Genomic DNA, 11,033 nt, shown 5'->3' with positions numbered 1-11,033 from the left:
GAAAGCTATTTTTTTAGTTCTCAAAATTTGGCTTGGTCTTTGAAAGTGAAAGTAATGTCTATAGGTTCATTTTTAAAAAACAAAAACTAAAAACAAAATGGTTATCAAATAGAGTCTTATTTTCTAGAATTTGATTAGGAGTTAGAAATAGTTTTGTAAAAAAGATAAAATCAAGCATAAATTTAAAAACCAGATACCTAAAAGGAAATCGCTATATAAACATTTTTTAAGTTTAAAGAATTTGTTAAATACTAACTTATTAGATATATTTTTTAAAAAACTTATTAGATAATTAATAAACCTTATAACCAAATATAGGCATAATTTTAATAATTAAAAAACTAAACATTGTAATTTAACCTATTTAAAAATACTGATTAATTAAGACAATTATGACATGTTAGTTAGATAACAAGGTGGTGTCACTAACTAAAAGTTTTATTATTTTACTATTGGTTTTTTTTTCTCCTAATTTTTGGTAGGAAATATTTGGACAATTGAAAAAAACCAAAAAAATAAACTTAAAATATGTGAGGAAAAAAATATCATGTGCCTGACACGTGGCCAGTTTGATATGAAGATGTACAGCTAGATGGCTCACTCCATCAGTTCTTTCAGTTCATCCTCCTCTCTTCCTTTTCCTTAATCCCTTTCATTCTTCTCTCAAAATCTCTGCAACAAATCCCTTTTTTCTTCCCTTTTAAGAACCCTCCATTTTTTCTCTCTCCTCTTCAAATTTCTTCCATTTCCCTCATACTATGCCGTTGATTTACTCTACTGGGTCACAGAGCAGTAACAGCCTAAAGGGGTTCTTCTTCGATCGGTGATTTCACTGATTTCCAAGTTTTCCGATGGGTATATGTACTTCAAAGCCACCAGCAAAGCCAAATCCGTATGCTCCAAGAGACCCAGATGGTCGGATTGATCCATCTCAGACTCCCAAATCGGCTCCAACTCCTCACCGGAAAGATGATCTCGTCGCCGGTAAACAGTCGCCGTTCTTCCCTTTCTTCAGTCCTAGTCCATCGCCTTATTTTTTGAAGAAGAAGAGTCAGAACTCACCGTTGCCGGCGGGTGGGACTGAGAGTGCTACCTCCACTCCTGGTAGGACTCCTGGTAGGTTCTTCCGGCGCTCGATTGCTCCTCCTTCTCCGGCGAAGCATATTAGGGCGGTGCTTGCGCGACGGCTTGGAAAAAAGGCGGGTTCTACGGCGGCGATTCCGGAGGAAGGCGATGAGGAAAATGGGATCGAGTTGGATAAGAGATTTGGGTTCTCGAAAGAGCTCACGAGTCGATTGGAGGTCGGGGAGGAGGTGGGTAGAGGGCATTTTGGGTATACTTGTTCTGCTAGGTTCAAGAAAGGCGAGCTTAAAGGTCAACAAGTTGCTGTTAAAGTTATTCCTAAAGCTAAGGTTAGTTTAATTCCAATTTTGAATTTCCCACTTTCTTTCAAATTCCTGTGAATTTGGGTGTATAGTTCCTGAGACGAAAGTTAATTATGTACAGAATTGGTGGGCACTTCTTATTTTTGGCTTAGGATCTTTGTTTGAATCATAACCCACTTGCTTTTCTCCTTGGAGAAGCTAATTCTGGCTGAGTTTCATCTCCACCCGTCTCTAAATCTGCAAGTTCAGGCAGTGTTTCTTGAGATTTGCTCTGCTCACTTGATCTTTCTGTTAAAATATAGAGTTTGGTTTTGAATTTTCCTCTTGGGTAGTTTTCCATATAAAGATCATGTTCACATAGTAAAGTATTCAACAATTCTGGCTGATTAATAAATTTAGGCAATTAAATATAATCTTACTTTATCTTGAACACTTCTGCAATTGAGATTTTGTGCGGCAGACGCGTAAAGGGGTCAGCTTATATGGCTTTTCTTACCTTTGAAGTCAACGACGAGGATTATCTGGGCCCGCCAGAGGAGCCCATATTTGGTTTTCTACTGTTTCAAACACAATTAAGGAAATATAGTTTGTTTCTTTAGACAACAATTCTGCAATGTTTTACTCAAGGAATAATATTAAACTTCCCTCTTGATACCAATTTTCCTCCCGGTATTTCTCCGAAATGAACTTTTCACTGTTTGAGATGCGACATTTTTTAGAATTCGATCGACATCAAGTAAGTTTTTGAGGAGGTTCTTGGCCTCCAATGGGTTCTTGCCACACTAGACTTTTCAAGTGATCTTTCAATTCAGTCGAATGAAGCAACCCTTTTGCCAGTTCTCGCTTCTACTACAGGAATTAGATGGACAGTAGAATCTATTTCAGCTATTAGATATCTGTAATATAGTATCGGGTTCTTTTTTACCGAAGAAAAGTTAACGAACTGCACGGATAACAACTTCATCGACAAGTTGGTGATCTTATAATAAATAAAGAACTTGATTTCATCTTAAGTTTCATTTTCTAAATTCATTGTGTATGGTGTATATGTGCATCATTTTTGTTAAAACATATGGGGGTGTGGTCAGTTGGCTTAGGTTTGCTGAATATTTGGGTTGAAGTTGAATTTTTAAATGATATTAAAGGCTTCTAAGAAGCTGAAATATGTAATCGTCATACTTGAGGTCCTTAAGTTGCAAATATGAATGAATTATGTATATTTTAAGATTGTTTGGTGCTCCATCTTTTTCGCCTTCACTATCGCGATTTTGGCATATTCTGATGTCCTAATGATAGAAACTTGAGTTGCATAATGTTGACTCTTCTGGGTCATCAAATGCGAAAGAATTATGTATGTTTTTCAATTGTACGATGTTCATGCTTTTTTTTGCTCCTTTTCTTTTTTTTTTTTTTTTTTTTTTTTACTATTACCGTGAGTCTGTGATTTTGTCATACTCTGATCTACATACAGCAGAAACTTGGATTGGGTGTGCATTGTGCTGTAGTGACTCTTTGGAATTGTCAGTTGCAAGTCTTTTGTTCAGTTTTCAGTTTTCCTTGCTCATTAATTGCTCCTTTTGTTGGATAATGCACATTTAACATGATCTATAGGGTTTATATTTTTCCTTATCTGATGGCAAGTGGGAAGATCAATTCTGAGGATGACATCTAAATAAGAAACCCTAGTGTTTTTGTAACCGTGCCACTGGCTTAGTTGCAATGACACCCCTAACCTAGGATCTATTATGAGTGCATGTCTTGTACAGAACCAAGTTTGTGCAGTTTGACCGCATTTTATCTCATGATTTTTTTCCCACTGAGAGGAGTTACTTTACGCTCTAACAATATTTATGGATATATGAACCTTTAGCCTTGTTCTGCTAGAAATTTATTGTGGTTCATTCTATACCTTCGTCTTGTTCTTTGGTGCTTATTTTTAATGCTTTGGGGTGTTGATTCATAATTGTAGACCTTAAATGCTGAGCGATATTAATGTACTATTTTTATTTTTATTTTTATTTGAGCATCGATGTTTTTAAAAGCTTAGTGTACTAATCACTTCAGCTGTTCAATGTTAGCTTCTTCCAATGTTTGGCCCTTTTTCCCCCTTTCTTGTTTTCTTTTATTATTTAAGGAATAATGATTGGAAGCCTAAATTCCCCATATCGAATAAGCAGAAGGATGGATAAATATACTTTGTTACAAGGAAATGCAAGGCAAACCGAGGCTTTCCTTAACTTATAGGATTATTTAATTTTTCTTCTTCTTCTTGATAATGTTCATTTGATACTCTCTTGCTCTCACACTTTCACTCTCGTAACTTGTAATATTGCTATCTGTAATTGCCAGATGACAACAGCTATTGCAATCGAGGATGTGAGACGGGAAGTAAAAATATTGCGAGCCTTGACTGGACGTACTAATCTAGTACAATTCTACGATGCATTTGAAGACCACGATAATGTCTACATTGTAATGGAGTAAGCTTGGAGCACCTACTTATACTTTACTCATATCTTGTAATTCAACATGCATATATAATTAATAAACAACGATTCAAAATTATTTCTTATGGATCCTCAATCGGCTATGCATCTATAGAATCATGCACACTGTCCTATGTCCATGTTGTTTAGGCCGTAGATTTTGTTTTACAGTCTTATAGTCATTACTCATTTGTAACATCCTAAACTTATAAGAAAGTACAATGACTTCTGTTGACATTCAGGTTGTGCGAAGGAGGAGAGCTTCTAGATAGAATACTTTCAAGGTGGTAATTTTGGTAACAAATATTAACATTTCTTAACTAGGTTTTTAATCTCTTAGACTCGCATTATTTGTCTCTAATATAGATTGTTTACATTCTTTAGAGGTGGAAAGTACTCAGAAGAAGACGCAAAAGCTGTCATGGTTCAAATATTGACCGTTGTTGCATTTTGTCATCTTCAAGGTGTTGTGCACCGAGATCTGAAACCCGAGGTTAATCATATTCTCAAAACTTCTAAAGTACATTTCATTGGCAATGACATGGGATTTCTTATTGAATATATTTAGCCATAACAGCTCAATCAACCTTGAGAGCCTTGTGTGAAAACCAGTCACTCTAGAGGCTTGTTCACTGTCTTCCCACATCTGAGCCCTCGCCAAACAACCGGAAATGTTGAAAACAACCACTCATTGAGGAAAAAAAGGAAGAATACAATAGAATACATAAAAACAACCCACAAAAAGGAGCCCCTCTAAAGAAAAGGGGACCGATAAAACAAAATAGTACCTATAGAATAGTTATAAAAGTTTTTCGAATTCGAAGCTCAAAGAGAAACAAGAAACCTAGTATGGGCCCAAACATCATTTGCTCCTTATCTAGCCCTCTAAACACTCTATTTCTAGTTTAGTTGAATTCGAAGCTCAAAGAGAAACAAGAAACCTAGTATGGGCCCAAACATCATTTGCTCCTTATCTAGCCCTCTAAACACTCTATTTCTAGTTTAGTTAACTTATAGATGTTCCTTGGCGTAATTCTGTAATAAAATTATCCTTATATATCTTCTCCGCTGTTGACAATTGATAAAGAAGTAGAAACTTTATACTAGGCTACGAGAAAGTTATCAAACATTTAACTTCTGCTTTCTTTGCTGGGAGTATCTTTCTTCATATCATCAAAGTAATTTTCTCCTATATGAAAAATATGGAAGTGTTTTTTTTCCCCATTCTCATCCGTTTCTCTCTAGTGACATGGTTGTTACCAAGGTTCCATCTCTTCATTTTCTTGTAGTCAATTGTAGATAAAAGGTCCTGATGTATATTCCATTTTGCAATTCTCATTCTAATAGTTTATTTTTCCAGAACTTCTTGTATACATCTAAAGATGAGAACGCGCAGTTGAAAGCCATAGACTTTGGCTTGTCCGATTTCGTCAAACCAGGTTCGTCTTATTTTCCATGTTTTTTCTGTTGATTCCTCAAATACTTGTTGGTGCTCTTAATTAACATAATTGTTGTTACTTTTAGATGAAAGGCTTAATGACATAGTTGGAAGTGCATACTATGTGGCACCCGAAGTTCTGCATAGATCTTATGGTACAGAGGCCGATGTGTGGAGTATAGGTGTGATTGCATACATTCTTCTATGTGGTAGCCGTCCATTTTGGGCCCGGACAGAGTCGGGAATTTTTCGAGCAGTCTTGAAAGCCGATCTAAGTTTTGATGAAGGTCCATGGCCTTCATTATCTTCTGAAGCAAAAGACTTTGTCAAGCGTTTGCTAAACAAGGATCCACGCAAACGATTGACAGCTGCTCAAGCATTAAGTAAGCTCCTCTCTTCAGTCCTTCCCTCTTATAAAGTTGACTTGCTTATGTCTTAAGTCTCTTGCAACGATCTCTTTTGCAGGTCATCCTTGGATCCGGAATCACAACGGTGCAAAAGTTCCTATCGATATCTTAATATTCAAGGTTATGAGAATGTATATGCGGTCATCGTCCTTGCGTAAGGCTGCTTTACGGGTGCGTACTCACGTGTTTATTTTTTATACTAAGGGAAATGGCTTTTCCTCCCCTTAGTTTACCAGATGATTTTTTCCTGTTCTTTTCTGTTTCTTTTTCTTTAGTTGACTAAACTCTTAATGCGTACTGTTTGCAGGCTGTATCCAAGACATTGACGGTAGATGAGCTCTCTTATCTAAAGGAACAGTTTGAACTGTTGGAGCCAAATAAAAATGGCTTTATTACTTTGGAAACTATTAAGATGGTTGGTTCTCTCTTTCTCTCTCTTACACATGCTCATACTCATACATTAAAACGAAATTAATGGTGAAAATTTATTGTTGTCATCTTATTTTGGACAGGGTCTCGCAAAACATGCAACCGATGCCATGAATGAGTCTCGTACGCTTGATTTTCTTGCAAATGTAACTTTTTGCTGCTTTTCCCCCTTGTGCATTAAGCTGTATTTGTGCATGCTTACAAAGGTTGTACAGTTCCTACTGTCTACTAAATAGGGATTTTTTCCATGACAGTTAAATACACTTCAATATAGAGGAATGGATTTCGATGAATTCTGTGCTGCTGCATTGAGCATCCATCAGCTAGAAGCACTCGACCGGTGGGAACAACATGCTCGTTGTGCATACGAAATTTTCGAGAAGAATGGAAATCGGGCAATTGTCATAGAAGAGCTTGCTTCTGTAAGCTAAAACCCGCATTCTCTTTCATAATAATCTGCAAATTTGCCGCGGAATGTCTTCCTTCAGTTGATGCCATATTCTAACGAAAGGGCTTCGGTTATATCTTCTCTTGAACATTGTAGGAACTCGGTCTTGGACCGGCGATCCCACTGCACGTCGTTCTTCAAGATTGGATCCGACACACAGATGGGAAGCTAAGCTTCCTTGGATTTGTCAAATTGTTGCACGGCGTGTCAAGCCGATCGCTAGCAAAGGTGTCATGAACTGGTTAGCTGCTCGCTCGTCTTGGCTTGGAATATCTCAGTACAGACTAGTATGTTTCTGTTACAACATACATGAGAGCTATTGGTTGGATCTCAAAGGGGCCCTCAAAACACCAGAAAGAATGGAAGCTTACCAGCCAAATTGTAATTTTGGAGCATATTTATGAACTTACTTCTCAATGCCAATTCTTTTGGGAGCTGTTTGGACCATTTCAAAAGCTCTATAGACAACTTCCCAAGAATGTTGACTTGAAGTTCCACTATAAATGAAGATGTAATTTATTATTATTATTATTATTATTATTATTATTATTTTTCTTTTACCAAATAGTGTGATAGCATTGCCACTCATGAAGGACTATTAATACACAACTTCCAACAATCTTGTCTCCACTTTCTTTCAGCTCTTAAACTGATTTCTTTTAAATTTCCTTTTATGTTCATTTTTTGCCCTTATGATCAAATCTTTTGTACAATATTCAAATAAAAATGGCCTTAAAGCTGGGAAGTTCCAAATAAAACTATCTTTGCCAGAAATGAAAGTTAAAGATGAAGGGGCCTCTCAAGATGGTATTTTAATTACATTAGAAAGAGGCTTGGTGTTTCTAGAGGTTATATAAAACCAAAGTCATACAAAATTTACAGTTAAAGAAATTTTATGTTTTATATTACATTTTAATCTTATAAAATTACAAACTTATTAACCAAACACAATTTGTCAAACTAAATATAAGTCCATTATGTATAATGCATTATTTTTCATCATTTAATTATAAATTGTATAAATTAAGACCCAACTCTAAAGCCCTAACTATTTTAAAATCATGTGATATATATATACATATAGCTATTTTTTTGAGGTGGAGAACGATGGAGTTTAGATAAAAGCTTTTCATCCTCATTCTTGTCAGTCTTATAAATATAAATTTAAACCTTTATTGTTTAATGACTTGGATAATTTGTTATGTGCTGAATTATATGATTGAACATTTGAACTATGTATGAATAATAAGATAATTTGATATAAAATATTAATTTTTTTATTACAACGTTTAAAAAATCTCTTAAAAATAGGAATTCTCTTAATAATTAATGATCTAAAGGAATATTATATGTGCATACTTAACTCTTTAAAACAAAAATGTAAATGGAGAATAATTCTTCAAAAAGAGATCTTGTCCTAATTCCCAAGAGATCTAGCAAGCAATTAAATTGTGGGACGAGGACGAGGACGAGGAAAGTCATATGTTTTACAAAATTTTATTCAAAAACTATATAAAAGTTATTCCACAAAAGTCTTAATAAAAAGGCTATTTCACACTATTATGTATTTAGTTTAACCTTACAAATACTCATAAACTTTGTACAACCATTCGAGCCGTACCAGTTCGGTCATTTTTCTACCATAATCTGAACCAAACCGATGTTCGATTCCTAGTTTTCCCGAACCAACCCACTCATTTGAATTAGGATAATCCATTGTCCTGTTGCTCATCTCTTTTTGTTCGTCGTGGGTCTCTTTCTCCGGCCATTCGTCACCACTGTCTGCCATCGTAAAACTTCGTGTTTCTTGAGAAAATTTTGGTTTTGGACCAAGTGAGTTCCAAATATTATTGATCCCTTGAGGGATGTTTGGCTCACCAACATGAGTTGAGTTAGAGTTGGTATAACTTACCAACTCAATATTTGGCCCACCAACTTTAGATGGTGGAGTTGAGTGGTATATTTTACCTATTCACCCCAACTCTCATTCTTCCAAAGTTTTCAATGGCTCCATCCATTGGTCATTGATAGTGACTATTGCTGTCACACTTCTGGAACTAACTTTGGACTCTGACAACCACCTTTGATAACAACTTCAGTGACTAATTTCTACGACCACTTTTGCGTGACCAACTTCGACAACCAATTCTGGGCTCTGACAACCACCTCCGATGGCAACTATGGTGACCTAACTCTGAAGACCACCTTCACCTAACCAACTTTGGCGACCAATTTTAGACTCTGACACCATCTCCGACTACAAACTCAAATGAAAATCACATTTGATGATCAACTTCAATGATCATCTTCGACCGACCAACTTTGAACTTCGACAACCACATCTGACCAGAAACTCTAGCAACCAACTACAATACTTGCCACACCCTTCCCAAATTATCCTCCTAATTCGAGAAGAAGTGTGATGACAACAAATGCTGATCCTCTTATGGCAACTACTGCCAACATACTTCCACAAACTTGTACTCCTATTACCTGATAAGCAGTTTAATAACTCACAACAGATTATTATCAGAAGGTTATACAACTTATAATACAGATTTTCACATAGTAGGATACTTTATCTACAACATGAAGGGAAACCGGTGAAGGTCCTTATGCGGAAGCATGAGGATCGATCCCAATTTCTCATTTTTTTACAAAATCACAAAAATTTACAAAACATAATAAAATTATGTATTATAAGATTTAAATTACAACATGCTAAAAATAACAGAATAAGAAGGGAAAAAGAATGTTTACCCTTTAAGCCAATCTTCTTCACGAATTCATTCGATTCGGATCACAAACTCTTTGATCTAGAGATCTTGATCTTCAAAACTGAAAAACCCCAAATGATCAATAAGTCATAGTTCAACTATAATCAAGTCCCTCTCAAGCCAAGAGAGGGACTTGATCATAGTTGAACTATGAAATCAGCCCTTAAAGAAATAATTTATCTACTTACCCCGACAACGGGGAAGGAGTGAATTATGTCTTGTGTAGTTATGTTCTCAACTCCTCAATCAGACGAATCCTTAAAATGGTAGGCATATTGAGTTGGCAATCTTACCACTCTCACCCATCAAATCAAAGGACCACCTTTATGAGCAGGAGTTCACAACTCACTCAAGATTCAGGTCATGTCATCTATGGTCATCCTGGTGAAATGCAAGTCTCTATTATTAACGGTGTTATATAATGAGACTAATCATTTCGTGGTCTGATCTTATACAAACTCTTTGTATAAGATACCTCTGCTCACATGTCTCCACATGAATGATTAGGATCAAATCATTTTTTGTATTTTACAACACTTGTAACAACTATAAAGTGGGTTGTATCCATGGTGTCACTAGGAAAAGGTACCCAACTTTATCCATCTACTACAGACCGTTTAGGTTATTATTTAAACAAGATCCACATGTCTGTCTCTATATACTTGTTTAAATTATATCAAATAACCTATGATTTTAGTTTATTGGATTGAGTGTATACTCATAAAATAACAATTTGTTTATACAATGTTTACAAACTATGAGAATACTAAAGATTTAGGACACCAATCTCAATAATCTCCCACTTATTCTAAAGCTTAGGGAGTCTAATGTACAATAAAATAAAGTATAAAATACAAAAAATTAGGGCATACAATATACCCCAGTAACATCTTCCACTTGCCCTAGACAGTATGCCGCATATCCCGTAGACCCAGACTTTCTAGATGACCCTCAAACACTTTAGCCATGAGAGCCTTTGTAAACGGATCAACAACGTTGTGCTTCAAAGCAATCTTCATGCCCAGTGAGTGACTTCCTTTAAATAAATCATACTTTCATAACTTATGATATAAACATGTTTAGAACAAAACATTTACATTCATATTCCAGGGTTCAAAAATAAAAATTAAACAACATAAAATCATAGCATGACAAACCCTGGATTAAAGCTCAACAACATTTCCTATAAAATTTCCTCTACTCCTTTGCACACAATTACCGCGAGCAAACATATTAATGACGAGGAACAAATTTTTGCTATTCTACTAATACTTGTACTTGCTCTGCTATTCTGCCCAAGCCTGGCTGAGGAAGAATTACGGGATGTAAAACAAAAAAATATACTGATTCGGGTTGGGTATACTATATTTAATTTATAACGGAACCCCCGCCCTTAACTCATTAACGAAAAAGAAAAAATCAAAAGATAAGGCCATTCCATTTCGACAAAAGACCCACACCCAAGTTCCATAGCTTTGGGTCCGCTATCCCAATCATGATTTTCCTACATCAAGAGGGAAAAGTCCTTCCCTTTTTGGCCGGTTGTGGGCGAGGAGGGATTCGAACCCCTGACACTGTGGTTCGTAGCCACGTGCTCTAATCCTCTGAGCTACAGGCCCCACCCCATCTCCACTGGATTTGTTCCCAGGGGTACCCTAAAAAA

The 11,033-nt window shown here is 36.0% G+C and overlaps 1 protein-coding gene across 1 annotated transcript; it reads left to right on the top strand.

Annotated features, from left to right (window-relative positions):
* The first annotated feature begins 426 nt into the window (after positions 1–426).
* Positions 427–7,212, top strand: LOC120077978 (CDPK-related kinase 5-like). The gene is made up of 11 exons (XM_039032126.2): positions 427–1,412; positions 3,735–3,865; positions 4,114–4,155; positions 4,256–4,364; positions 5,232–5,310; positions 5,396–5,692; positions 5,775–5,887; positions 6,024–6,131; positions 6,229–6,291; positions 6,400–6,567; positions 6,690–7,212. The coding sequence occupies exons 1-11, from the start codon at positions 852–854 to the stop codon at positions 6,828–6,830; spliced, it is 1,812 nt and encodes a 603-aa protein (XP_038888054.1). The 5' UTR covers positions 427–851; the 3' UTR covers positions 6,831–7,212.
* The last annotated feature ends 3,821 nt before the right edge of the window (positions 7,213–11,033 follow it).

The sequence above is a fragment of the Benincasa hispida genome, chromosome 5 (genome assembly GCF_027475165.1).
Source record: "Benincasa hispida cultivar pf3 chromosome 5, pf3_genome.v1.1, whole genome shotgun sequence".
NCBI classification, from domain to species: domain Eukaryota; kingdom Viridiplantae; phylum Streptophyta; class Magnoliopsida; order Cucurbitales; family Cucurbitaceae; genus Benincasa; species Benincasa hispida.
The sequence above is the reverse complement of the archived record's forward strand: the minus strand, read 5'-3'. Positions and strand labels throughout refer to the sequence as shown.